Genomic DNA, 26,173 nt, shown 5'->3' on the forward strand with positions numbered 1-26,173 from the left:
CGTCCCTGCAAAATGGATGACAACACATGATATAAGGTTATGAACAATATACTTATTTGTTGCAAAGCTCTCCTTATATAAAAAGATGGTTCATGAGCAAACTGCACAAGAGCAAACTGCCCAAGTCAAATGCCAAAATGAACTTAATCCAACAGTGTTGATGCAGTCTGGACAAACTACCGAATATATGTAAAACAGCCTAACCAAGCAAAATCTAAATGTGAAGGTCCACACGAAAACCCATATAAAGTTTACCAAAAATAGTGATGTCATGGATTTGTCCACTGTCTCACATTGATGAGCCTGGACAGATTATCTGGGTGACAGAAGTCATTTGTAGAATCTCATTCTCATTAAAGTATTGCTTATTACCAACAAAAACAGCATTTAAGATTCCTCCAGGATGTCCCAAACCCCAAATCTAAACCAAACCATGCCCCTAAGACAACAGCTCTGCTCTACATATAATCAATACATCAGGTATTGCATATGAAGTTGAAACTAAACACACACACACACACACACACACACACACACACATATATATATATATAATGATGTCATATACATATATACATACATACATACATACATATATATATGTATGTATGTATGTATGTATGTATATATGTATGTAACATATATATGTTTAATCAAGGCTATTTCTACATTTTAATAACATGTTTAATACCATAATGTGCATCTGTGCATCACAGTTTTATAAAGACACTAGCAAAAAATGCAATCTTTGAGGGCTAAAAGGATGAAAGAGACATTGTTAGTCAGACTGATGACTGTTGCCAGACTGTTCACCTCATGTCTTCATTACACAGGGGTGCTCAAATCCATTTTTACTGCCGGAACCAGGGACGCTTGTCTGTTTCCTCCCGTTACACTTTACCTGGCTCACAAGTACAGCAGGAGAATAGAGGAGCCTCATTTAAAAAGCCATGCATTACACAACCATTTAAAACTATGTGTGTGTGTGTGTGTGAGGGTGGTTGGCATGAAAAGCCTGGCAATGCTGAAGTGCTTTTCTTTTTTACTTTTTAAATCCAAACCCTGGCACCCAGACTCTCATCTCTTCACATCAAAGGGGGGAAATAAAACAAGAAGAAAGCAGCCTGTTATCAGAGCAGCTAATTGGAGTTTAGCTGGATGTAAATCCACACACCTGCTCCTTCTAATTCCCTCGCCTTCTCTTTCTTTACTTACTCCAGCACTTGAGGCCGTGAAGGAGATAGAGCTCTGGCGGCGGATTTTTACACGTAGTTTTACCCAAACTGCCTGTTTATACCTGGCAACTTGTATCTGGAATATATCCTTTTAATTTTAATCAGTGGTGACTAAAATGAAAAGGGGCAGTCGTGGCCTAGCAGGTAAGGAAACTGACCCGTATTCTGAAGGTTGCCAGGCCAATCAGTGTTGTACAGGATGGTAAGAAGTTGTAGTGGGATATAGCGGGAGGGGTTTAGTTGGGCAAATGGGTCTTAGATGACTAGATTGCACTGTGATTTACTGTGTTACAATGCATCTGTATCTGCAGTCAGGCACTAGAGAACGCCAATTCAATAAAAAACCTGCACAAATCTGTGTGAGGTTTTAAGGCATAAAAAGAGTGGAACTTGTTATGGGGAAAGGGGTGGGGCTAATAGCATTTTTGTGGTAAAAAAACTATTTATTCCATGTATTTTGTGCTTCAATAAATATAGTACAGTGTATAATGTAAGGATCGATTGTAAGCATTGATTACAATGATCAGCTTCGAGTATATGTGGAAAGCATTTAGACAACAACTGTCTACCTCACAATACGCTAAATGTTTGACAATGTCTGTCTCACAGGAACCACGGGAGCAGCAACCAATCATTGTTTCTCTTTCTTTACAACTCAAAGGGCTTAACTTGGCATTGAATACTACATTAAACCTGATTGCTGCATGCAACACAATGTGACAGACCAATAATTCAGTTTGAGTGCAGCTTGAATTGCTAGAAAAGAGCAGAAAGCCTGAACACGAGGGCGAGGCCAGCAAAAGCAATGTTGAATGTGACTGGGATATTCTTGACGTCAGTCACGTGGCAATGGTTTTGTTGTGCTGAAAATTGTAAAAGGTTTCACAATGTGTGTATTATATTATTATTATCTTGTTAATACATGTTATTTTGCTTAGTAACCAGTTAATCTCTGGCTTCTTCAGGTTTCAGCCCAGATGCTCTCAAAAAGAGTCAGCATAAAAAAAAATTGGGAATATGGGAAATACGTTCCCTCACCCAACTATCCTGGACTGTATATCCCATTCTATTATGCAAAATTCTTTCCTAATTTGAAGCATGTGTATGTGTGTTTGAATTCAACTGACAGCTCTATGTTTTTATATAGCTTTGCTTTCGCCTGAAAATAATCAGGGAGAGGAGGAGGGAGTTGCAGTCGTGATTTCTCTAGAGCATGGAGCAGAAATTGTGCATAGAATGTGAGAAAAAAAAATTCTACCATTGCTAAAGAAAGAAAGACCATCATCTAATAGCACAATCATATCACTCCAAACACTTCCCATTCCAAAAACTTCCCTTCCATCCCAAATTGCAGTAGTAATAATTAATGCTGCTGAGTGGCTGAGCCCTGTGGAGCGGCTTTGATTGGATTAACTGAGAATTTCTCCACATCTCCTTTCTCTTTCTCTTCCCTGCAGGTCATTTAATTGCATTAGGCTGTTGGAGTTGAGGAGAATTGTAATCATCAGTATTACTTCAGTTGTCATTCCCTTGGAAAAGAGGTCAGTTTGAACTGAGAGAGAGAGAACGAGAGGGCGCGACAGTCCAGTGAGAATGCAATCAAACTGGTCCCTAACTGGTACCCACGCTGAATCCAACACCACCAGGTCTGAGCTTAGCTCCAACCACTGCATTAATCTTTAAAAAAATTACTAACATGGGACATGTTACAAGGAGGAGGACAAAGAAAAAATAAGGAACAACATATCTGAGAAATAGTTAGCCCTGTTTTTTAGGTTTTAAATGTTATTTTATTCATTGAAATGCCATGATGTAGACAATAGCAGAAGTAGTTTTATATTACATTTTGTAACAACTTTGGTAAAGATATTTAGTTACAGTTAAAAAGTGTGCAGAATGGTTACCATGACACCTGTTAAGGTGTGGCTAATCAGCCATAACATTAAGATCAGACCATTGATTAGCCTCTTAAAAGGGGTGGCAGTGGCCTAGTGAGTAACACACTCGCCTATGAACCAGAAGACCCGGGTTCAAATCCCACTTACTACCATTGTGTATCTGAACAAGACACTTAACCCTGAGTGTCTCCAGGGGGGGACTGTCCCTGTAACTACTGATTGTAAGTCACTCTGGATAAGGGGGTCTGATAAATGCTGTTAATGTAAAATGTAAATGGAATCCAGTGGTGGGTGAAATTTTTAAAGAAAGCAAGTGACAACACAAAGTTTAGGCCTTCTGATGGGAGCGAGTAGGATTTTGTTTCCAGACGCAGTGGGAAAATGGTTCCATGAATTGAAGGGCTGTTTTGGCAACAAATCTCAATACTATGGCAGATTATTTCAGAACGGTCTTGTTCTTTAAGTGTAAGGATCGAGCATGTTTTATGTCATATTCCTGGCATGCAGTGGTTCATATCAAAAGCTTTCCAAAGAAGGCACACTTTTATTCCCAGTAACAGGAGGCCGTAATGCCAGGTAGATCCTGGAATTTCACAGTTGCCTTCACTCAGTCGTCTCACCATACATGTTCAACCACCCCGAGGGATGGTTCAAAACTGGCAAAATGAGCCTGTCATGCAACATTTACACTACCAGGTTTCACAGCTGAGGGAAAAAACCCCTTCGGGCTGTCCACGGCACAGGCAGTGACAGTCTGTGAGTCGGGCGTTCTTTCCCTGGAGGGACGGAAAATTCTGGACTTCTCCTCCCCTCTGTGTGCCGGGACTGCAGTGAATATGTGCGTGAGAGGAGGAACCAACTTTCACAGCTATGTTCGCTTGACACATCGATTCTGGGAATCAGCTTAAGGAGTTTTTTCGAGAGATGCATCGCACCTCAGATATTACAATCTCCTCCTGGGACAAACTGATGTTATAAATGAGGGGTGGGGAAGAGACGCTTGGCACAACCTGGGTGGCTTTATATAAAACACGCAATTACGTAGAGACTCATTTACATGGCAGCAATCCAGAGAATTCATGTCACTCCTTAATGTAATATATGTACCGGTCAGTTGAAGGCACCTTAAGACCAATATTGGATAAGCTGTATCAGATATTGTCATTTGCAGGACAATCAAAGTGCCAGCTTGGAACTAACTGTGTATAATGAAGCACTTGATACAGCAGTACTAAATATATTGTAGTGATTTATAACACAGTTTACATTGATGTATGGCTGTTGGGACAATAAAGACATTAAAATACCTTACTTAGGAACCTAAGATTAATCTTTCCTATCATCTCTGTTCCTAAGCAACATCATTCAGCATCAGCTGGTTATGACCATAAAACATGGTAATAAGGTGAAGATGATATAAAAAAAAATGCTAATAATATACAGTCTATTCCCTAATATTTTATATTTACTTCTAACTGTAAACATAAAAAGTCTCCACTGAACTGTTATATTGAGTCTGTTCTAGTCATACTACTTTTTCAATATTGTTTTCCACCCACAAAATGTACTCATTTGAAGACATAAATATCTGAATTAAAAATGATTGTCACTTTAGTCATTTGTGTAATTTGGACTGTGTTTTGCTGATTTTAGACAGACATATAAATAGATGGCCAAGGATGGTCAGGATGGTCATTTAAAGCGTTTTGGAGTGGACACATGAGGAGAAATGAGGTTGCTGGTGTGAAGTCGGGTCATGCAGTAGTATTCGTCCCTCCATTCTGACAGCTGGCTGCTGAACTGAAACCTCCATCAGAGCAGCAACACTTGTCCTCCAGTGAACTCTGACCTTCTCAAATGCCGCCCTCTGCCGCAGCCTAATGACTGCTTGGCGCCAATGACATCCTCACCCTTTCAGGAGCTTTCAAGCAACTGCAAGGGGTGATGAGTCTGACGTAGTGCACTGGGCCATTTGGCTCAGAATAACGCAGTGCCAGAGTGACAATGTTAAACAGGAAACCATGGAGGGTCTGTGAATATAGATGTACATCTCCACCCCCCCTCCACTCAAAATAGCATCAGAATAAAAATAGTGCCATGTGAGGGGGAGATCTCGGGGGGAATCTAGATGCTTTTAATGCAGCAAAGTGATGGTGACTATCAAGCTATGAAAAGCCTTTTTAAAAAATATATATTTATTTATAAAAATCCACCAAAGCGTGTAAGGCCTATCTGACATCACTGCTGCAGGCTGAGATGTGCTTTATCCCATCACCCACACACTGTCATGCACCATCAACGGCTAAACAAACAGCTGAAATATAAAGAAGATCTGCACACCATTCGCCCTGGATCTGTTAACTGCGCCTGTGCACAGACAGGCATTCAGAGTGAGAGACAGAATATTGGAAAATCGCTAATTGTGAAATCCTTTATTTTCTCCAGTCATCTGAGCGCCTGACCAACACGTGTGCTGGGCAAAAATGGCATTCATGTGGCATCGATGACCTCCATGGATTTCCCTGTCTGGCCCTTACAAGACATCTGCTGATTCCACTTGATAGTCATCTGCTGGACCTCTAATATACTACTAAATACTATATCATAACACATAACTATACTATGATAACCTCGATATGATGTGATTTCCAGAATGCATTTCTCCCAACAACCCAGGGTAATCTATTGCTGACCAGAGGAGGATTGGTTCCTCTCAAGGTTTCTCCCCTTTTCATGAAGGTTTTCCATGCCACTCTCAGCTTTGTCTGTCTCTGACTTGTGGCCTCGAGCACTGGTGTAATGTGAGGTGATTTGTGTCACGGCACATTGTAAAAAAGTGATGAATGATTTTATATATAAATAAAATTATGCTAATAAAGTGCGTTTTACAGGTGAATAGCATGTCTAAAATATCAGTCAATGTGCTAAGTATGCTTATCATATATATATATATATATATATACACACACACACACACACACACACACACACACACAAAATCATTCATTAATTAATAATACATTTTTACTTAATTTCATTTTTTAACTTTGTGTTTTGAAACACAAATAAAGTGAATGAAGTGTGTTCTGTTCTGCACCTGGGTCCCCCGTCTTCCCCATGGCATCACACATATGAACATTCATTTAATTTAAATGAATGTTACAGCATGAACACTAAATTGTCATGACCAAATTTTCTTATTATGTCTAGAATTTTAAACATTGCATAATTCTGCTAATAAAGTGTGTTTTACAGGTGAATAGCATGTCTAAAATATCAGTCATTGTGCTAAATATGCTTATCATAAACCTTTGATGGGCTTTATGTGATAAGCTGATTATCACTGCAACAGAGTCAACAGGATATAGGAAGTTAAAAAAAGATTTGAGGTTTCTACGCGAACGAGGGCCCCATCATTTCTACTGACAATGGGTCTTAATCCAAAAATGCAAAAGATGCCACAATTGATTTCTTTTTCTTCTTTGTAAGTCAAAGTGACCAATCACAGCAGGAAATTTGAGTCTGGTTCAGCTAATCGTCTAGCGGCACAAATGTCTTCATTCAACATCATTGCTCGGGTTGGAGTGGAGAGGAGGTCTCACCTGTTGTAGATGTCATCATCTTCACCCCCCCAGCCCCAGTATTCGTTAGGGAAGCCGTTGATTTTTAGGAACTGCTTTTTGCTCAGGCCGGACACACCTCCAAAGTAGCCTGCATAGGGCAACCTGAAAAGGAGGTTTAAAAACACAAATGAACATCCCCAAATAACATCTCCCCCACCCCACATGACCACAACGAATACCCCACTCGATTATTCTGTTTCCGCCTGTACTCCAATTTATTATAAACCTAACGGTCTGGTCGACTTTGAAACTCAGATGAAAAGTTTTTCTCTGGTCTTGTCATTGCGGTGAGATTAGTCTGACCGCAGAGCTGCTTAAATCTGACAGAAGTCCACCGCGAACACGATCACTGAGAACCACCTGGAATATTTTCGCCCATTAAAGCCAGATACGTCCTCTGAAGCCCCTCACTTCAGACATCTCCTGTGGTCTTCTGTTCCTGTCAGCAGAAAATGCTAATGAACTTGCCTCTGCCAGAACACAACAGGCCCAAGTCGTGTTAGAAATAAGCCATCATCAGGTTTTTTGCAAGCCCCTGAGAGGCTCAGGTTTAAACCGGATGAAATTTTGAGCCCCGGCCCCACCTGACGTGCCGCGCAAAGATGCCGGCGAGGCTTCGTCGGAGCTCTGCGCTGTCGAGAGGCTGTGGGCAGGCAGAGAAGTACGTCCGGAGTGTGTGTAAACAAACATGGGATTGCAAGGCCACACACACACTCAGAGCAGGACCTGCCCAGGCAGGTGTATGCGTAGCACTCTGGAAGAGACACGTCGGACTTGGCCTTGTATATATAAAAAAAAAGACAATGAGCTGAAATTAATGAGACCATTTGCAGCTCTGGTAAAGTTCACTCACGCAGTCTGGCCAGAGAGACGTCCTACCTGCCTCTTCCTCACTCTGGCAGAGGTATATTTATAGGCACACAGAGCTACTGTACCTATGCATCCATACAGGCGTATATATCAAACCACAAATGAACTAGAGTGGACCACAAATCCACAGAAGGAGAAGTTAAAAGGTCCATATAGAATTCTGATGTATTCTGAAAATCTGATGTAGTACTTTACTGGTCTGTGGATGTTCGCATTGCAAAATATACTTTATGCTTCCAACAATAAGCATGTTTGGGGAGAAGTGATTCTAAAACACAAACACTAGAATATTAGAAAGTGTAGAACAAATGCAATACAAAAAAATATTTTCAAAATGCCGCTGCTGGAGCCCATCCTGTAACACTGGGCGCGGGGCGGGGGTTCCCCTGGGCGGGATACAAGCCCACCGCAGGACACACACACAGACACTATTCAATCACATACTCACACCTACAGTCAATGTGGAGTCACTAGTCCACCTAGTGTACATGGCTTTGGTCAGCGGGCGGAAACTGGACAACCCGCAGGAAACCAGGCGCACCAACATGGGGAGAACATGCAAACTCCACAGAGACAAGGTCCGAGTCGGGATTCTAACTCTTTGAAGCCACGGTAGCTAACCCCAGGTAATGATACGCATTGCATCCAGTAACGCATTGCAATGGACGTAGCAAATGTATGGTGTCTTAAGCTATTCGCAGTGTGATGGTGGGAGGGGCTTCTCAATTTTTACCACCTGTCTGCCTGGTACGATGCGGCGCACGAGCGGTATCCGGGTCCTGCTCTTTAGCTCAGTACGGCAGACTCTGTGCAACGACCATAAAGAGCAAGCTCCGCTTCCGTTTCTCCTTCTCCGAGGCCTGACAGGCGGAGGGTGAGCGTTAAGACTGTGTTGCCCCCTTTGGCCCGAGCACAAAGACAGGAAATTAAACATCACTGAGCAAAAGGCCAGGTTGTCTGGCAGCCAGCGGCAGACAGACAAATTTCATTTCAAGTTCAGTGGCAACAAACTTCACAGGACTTCACAGCTTAGCTTTAATATCCTCAGCTATTGTGTAAGAGTGTATGTGTGTGTGTGTCTGGAGAACACACACAATCCTTTTAGTTCCAAACAAAAGCTCTGTCAGTCAAGACCGTATCTGAAATGACTAAAACAGTCATGAACGAGGAAGGCTTTAGCAGGAGGTTGAAATGTTGACGGTAAAAATGAGTTCATCAGGGACGGGGCGCCCGTCACTCACCCATTCAACATTAATGACAAACATGGCAGCTTTTTTGAAGCTGCTTCTATACACAGGTCATTTGTCGCCCACCAGGCCAAAGGGAGACAGCTGACCTGTGGTCATGGGATGCGAGCCGGGGACCACTGTTTTCATACAGGCCAGCGTGACGGCCGGCCCGAGTGTGTGGGGCAGGCCCTGTGTTCCCAACAAGGTGGCCGGCTGCTCACCTGAAGCCAAACTTGTCCATAGCGATTGCAAAGTGGCGGGGCTGGTCGTAGCAGTGGTAGAGGTTGTGGTCGTCCATGGGGATCAGGTCCACGTCACTGAAGATGAAGCAGTCGTACTCCGCGTCCTTCAGCGCCTCGGTGTAGCCCACGTTGAGCAACTTCGCCCGGTTGAAGGTGTCCTCCCCCAGCTGCAAAAATGTGACAACAGAAGAGCGAAAGCATCAGCCACCCGGGGAGACGACGCAGTCATCGGCACCGCCGACAAGCTCGGCGCCAGGTGAAACATCACGACGAACGGCAGCGCCGAGAACATTTCGCCCCGGGAGGCTGACGGAGCTAAACGACTGAGCCATAAATGCCAGCGTCTATCAGCAAACATCATCAAATCCCTTCCTACTTTCCGTACCGTTGTGTTCCTCGTGTTCCTTTGCCCGGGATCTGCATGTAACATCGGGACAGGTGTGAGGTTTTTTTTTTGGCCACGCCGTGTTTACATGCTCTCCCAGTTCGGCTTTCCTCCGGGTTCTCTGGTGGCATGCACACTAGGTGGATCGTCCATAACTCTGAGCCTTGACCTCTGCCATTCGTTGCTTTTTCGGATCAGCCGGACATCTCCAGCTCGCCTGCAGTTAGTACTAAATGCAACTGCACGTTTTCTCCCACATAACCCCGATCTTAGCCTCGCTACGCCGCCTCCCTGTCTGTTTTACTCCGTCATAAAGTTATTTTATTTGGTTTTAAATCGCCGAATGGCCCGGCTCCAGCCTATTTGTCACACCTACTCCGTTCATACACCCCACCCCGTTCTCCCAGGTCTCCAGACCAGAGACTACTGTCTGTTCCTCGGTCACTTTACAAGCACAGAGGCGACCGGGCGTTTGCAGTGGCCGCCCCACGTCTACGGAATGACCTACCAATCAGTGTCAGACAGGCCGCGTCAATCACTGTGTTTAAATCCCGTTTAAAAACTCACTTTTACACCCCGGCTCTTAACCTAGTGTGACACGGTTCTTGTGCAGTGTTTCATGTGGCTTCTTAGGCAGTCCTTTCTTAACTCTTTTAGTATGTTGTCTTAAATATTTTCTGTCGTATTCAACCCGTTTGTTTAATTCAAATTGTTGCATGTTTCTATTATTTTATTTTATTCTGAACTTTTTGTCCATGTCTGTCCTGTTCCTGGTAATTTAACTTATTTTTTATACACTGCTAAAATCGGCATATGCACAAAATCCCTTCTCACGCTTTTCAGATATTGCAGAACGGGCTGGGCAAACAGTGTAGATTTTATATTGGCACCAGGTTGGGTCTATGGAGGCACCATGCTGTAAATCTCCTGAGCACCACTCACCTTCATTCTGATCATTTGGATAATGATTTGAGCAGTTCAGCATTTGCAAAAAACTAAACTAAAATAATAATGTTGTTAACTGAAAGCGTCATGCCTTGTGGTAGCAGCAGCTTGTCACTTGTAACCACCATCACCCCCTCACTTACTGTACCATACCATATTTATTTATAAAGCACTTTAACACAACAAAGGAGAATGCATTTTTTTTGTGTGTTTTATGTCTTAAAAGAGGCCATGGACCTGAGATTTTAATGGCAAAGATCATGTTGTGCATGATTGTAAATTAGTTACTTACATTTACATTACTTACACTTACATTTGTATGAACCAAGACTTTTCTGAGTGAATTGGAAAACTAGGCCATAGGTGTATCTGATTTGCGGATGGCCTTCTATATGCCACATTTAGTTCCAATATGCCAATTTATGGTACATATCAACGAAAACCTCTTTCTGCTTTATTCCATTTTGCTTATGCTCAGTGTCAGATGATCATCTGCTGCTGAATGACATTGCATTGGGACGGCTGGATCAGAGATGAAATATTTAATCAGCAATACGTATCATTACCTGCACATCATTACATCATTACAGTACATGTACAGTAACAAAACACTTAGATGACAATAAAGCTAATTAAATGTGTCAAGGTTCTGACACTGGGTACAGAGTTTCATGGTGTCTAAATTGTGGTCGTAGTTCCTGATGGTGTTCGCCTGTATAAAGCAGTCCCATTGTATGTCTTTACATTTACAGTCTTCTGGTCTTCTGGTTCATAGGCGAGTGTGTTACCCACTAGGCTACTACCACCCTGTACCCTTTGTCCTGTATATTGTGTGCTTGTTATAACCCTGTTTCCATTAAGTTGTGTGAATGTGTCCTGTTTCAATGCCAAGCCACACCTTTCCATGACAAAAAGTGGACAACACTCAAATAATACTTTCATTCCCTTTGCAACAACTTTGTTTGATTTGAGAAAAAAAAAACTGTTGGCATCTACAGATGTGCTAGAAAAACTGGGTTTTGGTCTCTTCCAACTTGGTAAGCTAATGAATGATCTAACAGATGTATTGCTGCTCAGACTCTTTCTCTACACACATGTCATTGTTTAATGGAAATAAGGAAATTCAGCAATAAACGGCTTACTTTAAGCAATATTTGATCCGCATTGGACAGGCTTTTTTGTTACATTAACAAAATTGTTTTCGTCTTTGATAAACAGAGGTTTGTATTGGTTCCTTCTGTACAGTACTGTAATCTTGATAATAGTCTGATAAGATATCAGCACTGGTCAGTATGGCTATCAATGCACTTGCTGGAAATACTTTAAAGGTCGTGTTGTACAAAAAAAAGATATGCCGAGACCAGGACACCAACCAGTCACTCCAGCATTGGCTAATTATTCATCATAATAATTACCCAGTCATTACACCTACAACCCCTGCACACGGATCAGTGATTTATTTCAAATCCATTTATACTTCTTATTGAAAACATTTCTCTTTGTGCGTGTTTTAGCAGGAGAATTAGACACTGTGTAAAAATGTGCACTAATAATCTGATGCAACAAATAATCCGCTGTAATCCTGTAATACCTGAGATTTGACCCAGTAATAATCCAGTGGTTAGAAATCCTTTGTCGTTTCAAAAGAGAACACTACCCAATTGCACTACCAGCATTCCCACGTTGTCAAATCCCCCGGTAATCGTGTTCTAAACCCTTTTACAGCTCTACAATGCATCAGGCTACACGGGGAGTATGACGACGCTCTTTCAGTTTCAGACATATCAGGGCACAAGGTCCAGGAAGACAATGTAACTGGATGAGACTGTACAGAACTTATTTTTCCCTAGATGAGCTCTGTGGCTGAATTTGTCTTAATAAGATGTCTTAAGAGTAGGATAATGCCAGGAAGCCTCAATTCATGAATACTTTTACAACCTAAAACAACACTCGTACTGTAGACGACTCGCAGTGACAAAAACAAATTAGTTTAAAGAAAAGACATGTAAAAAGAGGAGTATACTGCCCTGAACATTGAGAATGGTGTAAAAAAGCAAACATCCCCCCCAGGATCAATGTCAGGAAATTGCCAGAATACTGGAGTTAGCTACCATGAGATAGCACCTCTGTGCCAATAGATTATTGTAAATTGTGCCAGAAAAAGCCCTTCCTGTCAATTATCCATAAATGTAAGTGTCTTGAGTTCACAAAATGTTACGTTTTGGCAATGAACACTCAAGGTGGGAGGTGGGTATAGTGCAAAAGCTTCAAAATGGCTATAGCTATATGAATAAGAAAAATACCATCAAATATGGCGGTGGGCATTTTTATATGGCATTTTTAAAATCAAGATTCTGCCATGGCCAGCGCAATCTCCTGACCTGAACCACACTAAACCACTACAATTAAGTTGCAAGAAAAGTAGACAGGAGGGTCTACAAGCCTTGCTCTGTAGTCTCCAAACATAGGTTTACATTTACATTTACATTTACAGAATTTACCAGACACCCTTATCCATAGCGACTTACAATCAGTAGTTACAGGGACAGTCCCCCCCTACAGCAACTTAGGGTTAAGTGTCTTGCTCAGGGACACAATGGTAGTAAGTGGGATTTGAACCTGGGTCTTCTGGTTCATAGGCGTGTGTGTTACCCACTAGGCTACTACCACCCTTGAACGCAGGTTGAACGCAGAGGTGCCAACAATAGCATCATTTCTTTTTGTAAAAAAAAAATAGTTTTAGTCAATTTACAAGAGGTGCAATTAACAGTGGAGGGCACGTTATTTAGCTGAGGGAATGTAGATATTTGGTGGCACTTACACTTATCGCAACAGGAGAGCTGTGAATGAGTCGAGCAAGATAAAAAAGATACCTGAATTATTAAACCCCTCATCACTGAGGCAGCAGTGCATCTGCACTTTCCAGAAGCTCGTGGAATCTTCTGCAGTCATGCATTCAGCACCTGACTCAGTATTTTTGCTTTTATAAAGACAGAAGTTCACTTTATTTCTACGTAGGGGGAAAAAATCCATCTGGGGAAAAGCGCTCTATAGAGCAAATCCTTGCTTTGGTTAAAGTTAGGACATTACATGCACAAAAAAAGTTGTTGCGTATGCATGCAATTAATTAGGGCCCGAAAGGTAGCTCATAAACACGTGGACCGACCTGTGCTGGAAGAGATGAAGTGCCCATTAAGTACCTGGGACGAGCTGCATTTGTCTTCCACTCGGAGTGACTAATTGTGTCCAGTGAGCTGGAGAGAAAATTATTTTCAGCTCATACTGGGGTAAATAAACCATCCTTCAGGATGCTTTATGATTCCCTATGGCAGCTTGAGCTCCACTTATCTCCACTAAAGATCTGCAGCCCTCCATTCACTGTGACACCCCCCCGGCTTATCGCACTGCCACATCCTGCCGCCACTGCGCTCACTCTCCAAAAGACAATTAACCTGGCTGCTGTTGCCCGACAACTGCTGCGATAACCCGTCATGGCCACGGACCCTTCTGGACTGGGTTTTCGTTTCCCGAGCCGCCCAACTTCCCCTGGCCGGACCGGTGACGGCCTTCCTGGCTGAGTTAGGGACCGGGCTGCTGTTGGGCCGGACAACTGGATGTGAGTGATTGCACTTGTGGACGTCTTTCCCCAGGGTGGTTGGACGGCTTTATCAATCCACAGCAGTCTGACCCAATCAAACGGCTGAGCTATCGATGCAGTGAGGGAGGGGGGATAGAATGAGAACCAAACCCGATTGATTGCCAGTCACAGATAGCCTGCCCTGTGTGTGTGTGTGTGTGTGTGTGTGTTTGTATGTGTGGAGGCAGTGGAGAACGGATGAAAGTGCACAGCTTTTGGGTTCACAATCAGCGCTTCATCAGCACTAGCGCATTTGCCTACAGAACGTTCTGCAAAAAAAAAAAAAAAAAAAAAAAAAAAAAAGCAATATCCTAGTCAAGACACAATAAAGGAAATAAATAAATTAAAGTAGAGTCGTGACAGGAAGTTGTCCTAATTTAGAATTGTTGTCTCATTACTCCTCCTCCAACCAGATGGCAGGTTAGGAGCGTCCGGCGCAGCCTTATTAAAAAATGCCTCTCTTCCAGGCCTTCTCGGCACGCCGCCAGCGCAGCTAATTTACTGTAATGAAAGGCGGCTACGCGAGTGCAGGGTGGTGGTCCCCGCGAAATCGAATCGGGGTCCGTCGCGCGGATCTGGGAAGAGCGCCTGCCTCATCTCTCCCCCCGCGGTTCTCCGTCTTCCTGATTGGCATCTAATCGGCTGCCTTCTTTGTTTTTCGGTGACATTGCATTGTATGTCACGATGTCCCAGACTGGAATCGGGTGATCGTAACGTCACGCACCAGCAAAGTTCAGAACAGGACGCAACACTGGTGAAATATTCGGCTACGTCCGCAGCCGTGATGAAGTGACGGCTGTGATCAAGGTCAGATTTCCTGCGAGGAAACCGTCAGTCTGGCCAGCCGTGTCCATCAATCACTGCGGCGACCTCGGATTCGCCGCCTGCATCCTCGGCCTGTGCCAGCGTGTCCCGCGCCGCACTGCCGGCATGACGGACAGCTCTCCCAGTTCAGGCAGCAGGTGGAGGCTGCCAGTTCATGTGTGACTCGCGCCGTCTCACACCACAGCCAGACCCGATGAGAAGCGTGGAGCTACGTCTGTGTGCGAATGAGCTGCAGTCGTGCCGGTCTGAGATCACCGTTGGCATCACAAACATGCCGATATTTCTCTGAAAGGAGCCTGTCACTCTTTTTGAGCAGGCAACCTGTATAAGTAATAATAATAATAAGTAATAATAATAAGTAATAAGTGACCGTGTTATGGGAACTTGTACATTTTACATTACATTTACATTTACAGCATTTATCAGACGCCCCTATCCAGAGCGACTTACAGTCAGTAGTTACAAGGACAGTCCCCCTGGAGACACTCAGGGTCTTGCTCAGGGACACAATGGTAGTTAGTGGGATTTGAACCTGGGTCTTCTGGTTCATAGGCAAGTGTGTTACCCGCTAGGCTACTACCACCGTTGTAGCGGTGCATCTTGTTTTAATGATCTGCGGCATGAAAAGTACATATAAAAAAACACATTTACACATTCCCTGTTTCACATAACACGAGAGACCAAAATGAGAGTGCAATCCTAGTGCATAGGCCTACTAAGCTGGGCGGGTGCAGCTACCATAAGATGAGTACAATAGGACAATATAGATTCGAACAACAGTTGAAAGATGTACGGTGACACAGTGGCTGCATCACAGCAAGGGGGTCTGTCTTACCCCTGCACTGGGAGGAGTTATAAAACCATATTGTAGATGTCACGTCCGCAAGTTAACCTGGGAATAAAGCGCCGAGGCGGGACATACTGGGAAACAACGATTTATTAAACAACACAAAAACCAAACAGGTGCGAGGGCCGAAAACAGGGGAAAAAAGGGGGAGAACAAAAACTAGCCCACATAAAATGTTGCAGCCCCAAGCATCTGCTCCAAAGTTCCTTTTAACTGTCCTGCTGTCGTGCAGATTGGCGCCAGGAGCATCTCCAGGTGCACCAATCGTGACAGTAGAGCTCAGTCTGGTTATCAATATCATGTCCAGAAAATATCAAGTTACATGTTTCGCCAATATTGCCCATTGTCAGTTAACAAATACGAGAAATTGTGTGGGAAAGAAAAGATAAAAAGAACAACAGAATGAAGAAAGTTCATAGTTTTTGATGGTAATGCAGGTATATTAGCTGTTCAGCGAGGCATGTTGGGAAGAATTTCATTTTTGAAGGGGGTGGAGTGATGCCTCCTTCAGCTCTTGATAGGTCAGCACACTCCACAAGGCTCCATCATGAGCTTTGGCTGGCGGTAGGAAACGATTGCGCCGCAAATACAAAGAGATAAAATTCCCTCCTCGAGCACATTGCTGGCTGCTTGTAGGTTTTATGCGGCACATTAAGCTTGAACGAGCACACTACAGCGTAATGGAAAACACAAACCCACCCTACGAGACCTAATCTGACCATTATGGGCTGGAAAGCTGTCAGTGGTGCCACAAAATCTGCCACCAGGCATTTTTTAGTGAGTTAACGGACAAAATTGTGTGCCGTGCTGGTGACATCTCGCCCCTCTAAATGCAAGTTAGGCTAATGTGAAATGAATACTGAATCAAGAGTAATTAAATAATACCTGCCCTCATTTGACTAATCTGCCCAGACATCAGTCGACTCCCGGGCCGCTCGGAGTCCCAGCTCGTCTGTAGCAGATTAATATACAAGGTTCTGTCAGCCGGCGCAGGGAATTCAGATAAGACTTTTACCGCATAAAGGAGGGCCCATAAATCACCGCGGTGCAGGTAGAATTGGGGAGGGGGGGCAAGATAGGAGGGTGATGCATTAGGGTGTTAGGACTGTTCTTTATTCACTCTCCATATGGGCCGTGTTACCGAAACATTGGACTATTGTAAAAGATCGGTATGAAACCTGTGTCTCTGATATATGGTCGCATGACCAAAATTGTGCCATTATCGTTTCAAAATCAAACACAGTATACGAAACAAGTGCTGTGACTGTATAACGACGAACGTTTTCGAGAACTGATGCAAAGCCACGAAGGGGAGCTTCACCTAAACCTGAAGTGATACACAGCAGCACAGCACACGGTGCACACAGTGAAATTTGTCCTCTGCATTTAACCCATGAGTGAGCAGTGGGCAGCCATGACAGGCGCCCTGGGAGCAGTGTGTGGGGACGGTGCTTTTTTGCTCAGTGGCACCTCAGTGGCACCTTGGCGGATCGGGATTCGAACCGGCAACCGTCCGATTACGGAGCCGCTTCCTTAACCGCTAGGCCTGGTGATTTAAAGAGAGTAAAAAAAAAAAAAAAACTTGAGTGATGGACCCCATTCCACCCCGCCGGTGAGCACCATTCTCTACGACTCGGCCCTGCCAGCTCTCATTACAGACGCAAGCGAACCTGAAACGCTGAAGTCTCCTCCAGACACGCACGGCGAGCGCAGGTCGACCTGCAGTAATGTGTCGCTCCGACGGTAGGCGTTCCCACACACAAACTTTCCAGCTGCATTGACTGAATGGGTTTCTTTGGCGGCGCCGTGTTGTTAAAACGCTTGCAGTGTGTGCGCAGCGTAGTGTGTGATGCACTGCCCGGTGCGGCCCAGCGGACAGCATGCCATCCTCGCTGTCCCTGCTTCAATGGGTCTATCCTAGAGCCACGCTCCAGAGATTCGGCCCGTAAACTCAATAGATAAAAACTCCCGGTAAGAGATGTGAGTGTATATGAGTGTGTGTGTGCTTTAATGCACGTGTGCATGCATGTGTGTACTTGCATGCCATACGAAAGTGAACTGAAAAGCGAAAGTGAAGTGATTGTCATTGTGCAACACTGCAGCACACCACAATGTGCACACAACAAAATGTGTCTGCTGTATTGAACCCATCACCTTTATTAGCAGTGGGCAGCCATGACGGTACCGACCTCTACAACTCATACAAAATGCAGCAGAACGACTGATCTTCAACCTTCCCAAATTCTCCCACACCACCCCTCTGCTACGTTCCCTCCACTGGTTCCCAGTAGCTGCACGCATCAGGTTCAAAATACTGATGCTGGCCTACAAAGCCAAACAAGGAGTAGCATCATCCTACCTCACAGCCCTTATTACACCTCGCACTGCACCTCGTATACTCCGAGCCTCCAGCAGAATCTTGGACTCAATAAAATTACATGCAATTATTATTACGCAATATTATTACACCGCCATGACGACATAACAGATATGTGGTGGAGTAACTCCAAAGCTGACTCAGAATATGATTGTTATACAGGGTGGGGGCCACAAAGTTAAAATATGAGAGTGGCACTAACTACACAGCCTCCTGTGTTCTGTATCAAAAAAGATGGCAAAATGTTGGTCGATGATGGAAGTGACAACACTGTCTCCAAGGGCTTCATTGCACTATGAGGAGGAGACTTGCAAAGCGAAGCTCATTATGGGATCAACCTCTGTCTCTCAATGCTCTGCACTCTGCGCTGAAAAATGAAGGAGATCATTCAATTAACGAGTTAAAATTAACTGCATAAATCTGAAACATCCGGACACAGCAGAACAAGTGAACTCCTGAGCCCATAAAGTCTGAACTCTAATGCCTCATCCACATGCAAAACGCACCCTAACCTGAGCCAATCCAGATTGCATCGCAGTACTGGCACCTTATCTGCAGAATAATTTTAATGCATTTAAAACAACTTCCAGCATATTGACTAAATCCATAGTTTAACATCTGACATGCCTGACAAATCTGACCTATCTGACAAATCTTGTCGCATTCCAAGATATAAAAAAATGTGAATAAACTGGCTTTCTAAACAACTTATAACGTGTATAAAAAACAAACAACAAAATTGAATATGATATGTGCAAAATGTATTGTAAATTGTAGTAAGTGCAGCTGGAACATTGAAAATTACCATTAATGTAAATGCTCTCATGGCACCGTAGAAAGATATCACTGACCTGTGTGATTTACATTTATGCATTTAATTCATAAAAAAACAGCAACATCATCATTTTGACTGACCTGGATTTGTGTAGGACTGCAGAATGCTGATCAATGCTAAAGCCTTGCATAGCTCCAAATCATTTTATTTGCAACAGTACGCAAGGTAATAAATATATCGACATAGTTGCATATAATTCACTGTTACATTTAGAATTTTTGCACAACATGACAATTGAATATTTTGGATCCAACAGATCCTTAAAATGCATTTCTGAGACATTTACTGCTAATCTGAGTCACACTAGGCTATAATTAAAATGCCAAGGAATCCTGACCTCAATTTTTGCGCAGCTTTTAAAGGTCAAGTGCTGTGGAAGAAAGCACTGGCTTTGTTCTTCTCCGCCATCGGTTATCTGCTGTAGCCAGACCAGCCAGCAGAAAAGCTACTGTTGTGCTCGCAGCATTTATTTAACCAGCGGCATCACGAAGCCACCACTGGGCAGGAATGCTTTTCCTTCCCGAGTCGAAAATCACCTGTAGACCTCTGGCCCTGTGATTTTGGGTGTTTATGAAACCTGCAATAACACAGAATCCATAAAAGCGCCTACAGACGGGACCTGCTGACAAAACGCATGAAATGGCGCCCTGTGTGCTTATCTGAGCAAATCTTCTCCCCCCCCCCCCCCTAGGGCAGAAACGAGGCTGTCATACAGTGCAAAACTCTCACCCACAGACAGATGTCAAAAGAAACCTTCCACAAAGAGTCAAAGGCACATAGATCAGGCAATTAAAGAATTAGTCCTTCGTTTTCTCAAACGGTCCTCAGCCTGTTGCTGCTAATAGGATTGTTTATTTAAAACCTGTCGTTTTTTTTTAAAAAGAGAGGAGCTTGCAATTTGCAGCACGTTTGGACTGAACCTTAATTACCAAATCTCATTAGACTTCAAAATGCTGAATTACACTGGCAATTTAATAAATTGAAGCTGTAAGTCCTCTTCTGCTGGATCTGCCGACTCGTGGTTGGAAAACGACACCCTTGTGAATCTGCCAAACATCATTATTATCCGTTCGGAGCTCCAACCCTGAGCAATGCAAGAGCCCAGTCCTTGCTAGATCCTCCAAGGATGTCAGAAGGCATTTATCTCCCCCCTCTTCGTAGGAGAGGGCTGGAAGAATCAAGGTTAAAATTAACAATCAGCAGCAACAGTCCTTTTTTGAGGAGTATTTGAAAACACCGCTGGATGTTCCCTTGGTAGCTGTTTTCCTTCCAACCTGCATGGCCTCCTTCCAAAATCCTTCACGGGCCTTTGTGAATTATTGATGAAGTTTTGGAGCTTAACATTTGATGAGTCCAGAAAACCCTCCACAATTATTACATCTCCAGGAATGGCAGGAGGAACCATCTGTTTCAGCCAGGCCTTATATAGGGCTTCACATTACAAACAAATCACATTGCAATTTATTTAAAGTTTGCAATTTTACCAAATATATGAATAACCTCATTTAATTCAAATGACTTTTTAATAAGAACTCTCAGCATTTGTCTGTTTCCCCCAGTCAAATAAACGGGTAAGGTACCGTCCCCACACACTGCTCTCTGGGTGCCTGTCATGGCTACCCACTGCTCACTAAGGATAATGGGTTAAATGCAGAGGACACATTTCACTGTGTGCACCATGTGCTGTGCTTGCTGTGTATCACAATGACCAAAAAAAATCTTTCACTCATGGTGAACCAAAACACACTTTTTTTGGTAGCAGTGCTACGGGAACCTGTTCGGTCTTGACCTTTAGAACTACAAACAGGGAGTAATTCCAGCAGATAAGAACCTTTAGCAAGAGAAGCACTTCTTGCTAAAAAGCAAGACGTATATAGTGCAAAGAACCTGGCAGAAACCAAGAGTCCATCTGCTTCTGGCTGGTCCAGAACTTTCTCATTGTAGAGCCACTCCATCATTTAGCCTGGTCCATCTGACAAAGGCAATTAAAGACAGTCTGTCTCTTCTTAGCAGCTACTTGTTTGTTTGTCCAACACAAGCAAAACAAATTAATGCCAGATGTCAGTCCTACAGACCGTTGAAGGAGGCCGTTATGAGCCTCACACACACAACAGAGTAATCTAGTGAACTAAATTTATTGAGAACTTATAAGATCAGTTTCCCATTCATGAATAAAACCTAGTCCTAGACTAAAAGCATCTTTGAATGGAGAATTTCACTGATTTCTCTTTTAGTGTCATGTCTGTTCCAGCTCTGCCCACCACAACACCACTGAGTAGTATGGTCTGTGTGTCATGTTGCTTGTAGCCACGGGTTCCCTGGTAAGTCCCAATCCTGTAGTGTGCACTTGGCGTTACCTTTTTCGCCTTTTTTTTTGTGGGTACCTTATCACATTCCCTTCCCAGGTCCCATCTGCATGGATAGAGATCCTCCCTGGTGTAAGCATCGGGTGTGGGTCAAATCCGCTACCCTTCATAAGCTCTGTTTGATCTGGAATCTGCAGAGCTGATCTCCAACACGACTCCTAAGATTTCCCTGTGTCGCATGTGTCTCACTATACATTTCTGCTCACTCTTAAGTATGGTCACAGCCACCAGAGCCTAATGACATTCATCGCAGGGTCTACATCTAGCAAGGTTGCCTTTGGATGGTAAGCAGAAACCGAAGAACCAGGAGGAAACCAACGGTAGTGCAAGGATTCAGCAGAGATAATTGAGATGTCTGATGACAAACTTTCTATCATGATGGGAATGGAATGCCAGGGAATGGTTACATGGTGACCCCCACTACCACACCACACAAGGGAATGTCCTCTGAATTTGAACATGGGAATGAAGAATGGGTCTGATCAAACAATAAATCATTGTTTTGTGTATCTGGCCCAGTCATCAAGAGCATGTTGCAAATTCTGTTTAAGAACCTTCTGGAAACAGATAACACACCAAACACATCTTAAATGGAGCACATGGTGGTGGCAGTGTGTTGACCTAGTGGCTAAGGAAGTGGACTTGTAACCAAAGAGTTACCAAAGGGTCCTGAACGGCGGTCCCCTTGAGCAAAGTACAATCCCCAGACACAGCTCCATGGGTGCCTTTCATAGCTGCCCGCCACTCACTAAGGGTGATGGGTATTTGTATGATGACAATGACAAATAAAAAAAAAACTCACTTTCATCATGCTGTATTTGAAAAGGGACAGCAAAGAGCACATTTGCTCAGGAACAAGGGTATTGGCCGGAATATTAATACAGGTCCTGTTGCTGATGGAGCCGGACTTTAGAGTTAGAGCCGAAGTAACTGGAGCAGGAGTAGGAAAATGAGGAGCTCTGGATTTGGGGCAAGAATTCCTGACCAGCACTGCTCATTCTCTCACTCCCATTTTTTCAAAATCTCTGTCTATCTTTCCATATCTTTCTCTCCCTTTCCTCTCAGACATACAGCCAATTACAGTATTGCCATATCTCCCTCTGCCCCTCTCCTTTCTTCACTGGCATTGCTCCCTCTCTCTCTGCTCTCAGAGTGATGGTCCATTACGTTCTTTTCAAGCTGACCACTGCCATCCCTTTCTCTGGGCTGCCTGGAACTGATGTTCCATCCTCTGCCTGCAGACTGTTGCTTGATTAAACTGGTTTCAGGGGGTCAAGGAGCTGACCAAAAAGCTGCGCGCAGCATTTGGACTGCAGATTAGATGGATTCAGCATGAGAGCAGCCTTATTTCGACTGCTCGTGGGAACTTTGCACAGAAGGGGGGTCAGAGCTGTGTTCCTCCGAGAAAGGAAGATTCATTAAAGCGCCAAGCATACTATGCCTTTCATAAAGACAAGGAACAATAGGTGAAAAGAGGTGTGAGTTGATGCAAGTGTGCAATAGACTAAGAGAAAATGTGCATTAAAATGAATTTCCCACCAAAGAGTTCAAATAGGTAATATTGAGTCCATGTTCAGTACTACCAGGGCACCGGGGATGCACTCTGTCAGGAGTAAAGCAGTCATGGACAGGGAGTGAATAAAGGACTGCAACTTAATTTCTAATAAGGATTAAGAACAGGTGAAGTGAAAGTGCTGGTATGTTTGTGGGTTTTCAATGTGACTCCATAGATAATAAATTGAATGGATAATGCTGTAGAAGAAATTGCCAGGCGCATCAGTCATTTATTACAGCCAACAGTCAAAAGAAAACAGCAGATTTTCTGGTAAACAAAATATGTTAGAAGTTTAACCCAGCCACTGGGGATACATGTGACATGGTGCTGGTCCCAAGCCCGGATAAATGGGGAAGAAGGGAGTCTGGCATAAAACTGGTAAACCAGCCCGTCTGATCCTAATGGGAGAAGCTATTGTTTTATTAGTTTAGCTAGTTCTACAAAATTGATATTAAATGTTAGCAAACAATGTTAGAAAAGTTAGCCCAACTATTCCAACCTTTTGTGGAACAAAATGATTCAGGAACACTGTCCAGTGCTACAAGACATACAACAGATCCTGAACCTCAGGCCTTGGTGGGAAAAAAAAACACAATGCTGGTGAGAATGATTCGGGGTGTTGTCCGTTCAATTTTACATGAGCTGGTTTGCTTCAGCTTGATTCCCAGACACAGATAGGTGGGTCTGTCCTTGAGAAGAACAATTCCTGATAGTAGAAAAATCAATGTTATGAATTATGTTTCCCTGAGAATGAGAAGCTTGAAGGAGCGCTATTGACAGCCGGGCTCTTCACCGATTACACAGAGCTCCCATCCAAACAGGATTTCATAATCATATTTACCATCATTATAAACAAAAGATGCAGCCAACCAACTGTACAATGTTTCCCATTTGAAACCACATATCAACACAAGTCAGATAAATAATAAAAAGTTCCTCACTTGCAGCACAGACACAAATCCACTACTGGAGCCATTATTCAGATTTATTGAACCTTTTTGTTTTTCATAGGAACTACTTGCCTGGTGAGAGAAACAGAAGAGGGAGATAATTACGATGGTATCACGATGATCCCTGTTACTGTTCACCATTGCTTATATCTCATATCTCAGGACTGTTTAACTTAATGAATGAACAAGACATCAAACGTTTCCCTTCATTGGCAATTCAGGGCACATAACTTTCTGAAATTACCATTTCCCAGAATTCAAAGACCTACTTGGGTTATCCTAAAAGGTGTTGTTTAGTTGTCATTTATAACAATTACTAGACCTGGGTAAATTAATACTAGTGCTGGCAATTGATTAATTTGTTCAAAAGACTAAACCTTGTTTTAATGCAGAAATAATATAGACAAATGCAGGAAAGAGGCTCCCTGATGGGGAGATGATCTGAACATTAAAAAAAAATAAAACAGCCTCAATAAATTGAAAGCAAATTACTTTGGGTTTCTCTATGGTTCATTTGGGTGACATTTAGTGAAGTGATACACAGCAGCACAGCACACGGTGCACACAGTGAAATTTGTCCTCTGCATTTAACCCATCACCCTGAGTGAGCAGTGGGCCCGGGGAGCAGTGTGTGGGGACGGTGCTTTGCTCAGTGGCACCTCAGTGGCACCTTGGCGGATCGGGATTCGAACCGGCAACCTTCTGATTACAGGGCCGCTTCCTTAACCGCTAGGCCACCACTGCCCCACTACCTGCATTACATTCCCACCAAAGGGCTGTGTCATGTCTCAGGGTTGAAGGGGGAATGAGGTGCCTCTTGGCAAGAGGGATTTTATTATATAACACAAACAGATACCAGCATGAGGGCCCAAAGGAACAGAAATAAAAATGAATGCAAAAACAAACCCTTGTGACAGGAACAAAAATTTCTAACACAAGGTAAGAGTCTTTTCTCCACATGAATGTTGTATTTAACAGGTCTCTCTGTAAAGGATCTTTAACAGATCCTAATCACTTCATTGATTGTAACAAGAAAGCACGCTGTAAGTCACTCTGGAAAAGGGCATCTGCCAAATGCCTTAAATGCAAATGTAAATGGTCCTGGTTATCAGGCACATGAGCGCCAGCTGTGTGCACCCAGCAGCCCCTGGGCGTTGAAGGCTGATGCAGATGACGCCCTCAAAAACGCTGTGAGCTGTGTCACATGGTAATGTGTGTGCTAGCGTATTTTCATCTGATCGTGCCTGATTTCCACCCTCTGTATGCCTGAAAAAGACACGCCCGGTAGCAGCTGCATTATGTTGCTCCCATGTTCAAGGAAGAAAAAAAAAAAAAGCTCCGTCACGGCCCCTCTGCATCTTTATGTAAGGACTGTTTATGGCTAGAATGAATCTGACATCCATGTCATAGGTCACGAAGGCAGCTGCATTCATTTGTTTTAACATGTTAAATATTTGAAATTAATTGTACCGATTGTCACACATTAATTTTGACAGCCCAACCTAATACAACTGTGTACAGCAATTTCTGATTTGATGTCTGAACCGGATTCGAAGATCACTGGAGATCACTGGAACGTTTTTATGAATGTGCGGCCTGACAATGCCACCAGCACACATCACAGTCCTGCTTCATCTCAATTCAGCTATGCCTGCTAACTACAAAAGGCATTAAATAAACCCGTGCACCACACAAAACCTGGGCCACAATTGGCATGCGATCACACGGTGCAGGCGCTCTTCACGGCACTTATCCCCGCAAGATGAGCCAATGAACGTCTGACAACAACAGCACATTAATGCCAGAAATTGGAGTCAGGAGGAAGGGAGAAATTGGAGGAGGTGGTGCTCAGGGACAAAGGGAGGATGAATGAAAGATTTCTTGAGGCTATAGCTGAAATTTTTACAATGGCATGCGCCCCCTGCATAAAGATGGGGAGGGGCGTCACCATCAGACTGAAAAGTCTTCAGAGTGAAGTCTTTCAGCTCCATTAGAGGTAATGTCCAAACCTTCATAGTTCTTAACTGAAAGAGAAAGAGAAATTGTGAAGCCGTTTGTGTTCTCACAGTGGATAGATGCTGAATTATAGATCAGTGCTCTATTTCATCAAATGGACTAATGGCTCTGAAAAAAAAAAAAAAACGTTAATAGAATCTAACGAGACAGCCACCATTCTCTCAGTCTCGGCTCGTCTGTGTGGTAAAGTGCAGCCCGGAGGTGAAAATATTACTGCTAATGATTCAGAAACAGGGAAGGATAAAGCCTGGCACTGTGGTCACCTACAAAAAAAAAAAAAAAAAAAAAAAAACTGACCACCGATCGGTGAAAATGCACCCTTCCATCATGCCTGACAG

At 43.5% G+C, this 26,173-nt stretch overlaps 1 protein-coding gene across 3 annotated transcripts in view; it reads right to left on the reverse strand.

The window, feature by feature from the left end:
- The window catches only part of b4galt2 (UDP-Gal:betaGlcNAc beta 1,4- galactosyltransferase, polypeptide 2), a 108,638-nt gene that overhangs the window by 9,341 nt on the left and 73,124 nt on the right, over positions 1-26,173 (reverse strand). For all 3 annotated transcript variants that reach the window (XM_028976341.1, XM_028976342.1, XM_028976343.1), the window contains exons 4-5: positions 9,077-9,264; positions 6,736-6,858 (exon numbers count right to left, since the gene is read on the reverse strand). In XM_028976341.1, the coding sequence (XP_028832174.1) occupies positions 6,736-6,858; positions 9,077-9,264 (311 nt within the window). The remainder of the gene's footprint in view (positions 1-6,735; positions 6,859-9,076; positions 9,265-26,173) is intronic.

This window comes from Denticeps clupeoides, chromosome 4, assembly GCF_900700375.1.
Source record: "Denticeps clupeoides chromosome 4, fDenClu1.1, whole genome shotgun sequence".
NCBI classification, from domain to species: Eukaryota; Metazoa; Chordata; class Actinopteri; order Clupeiformes; family Denticipitidae; genus Denticeps; species Denticeps clupeoides.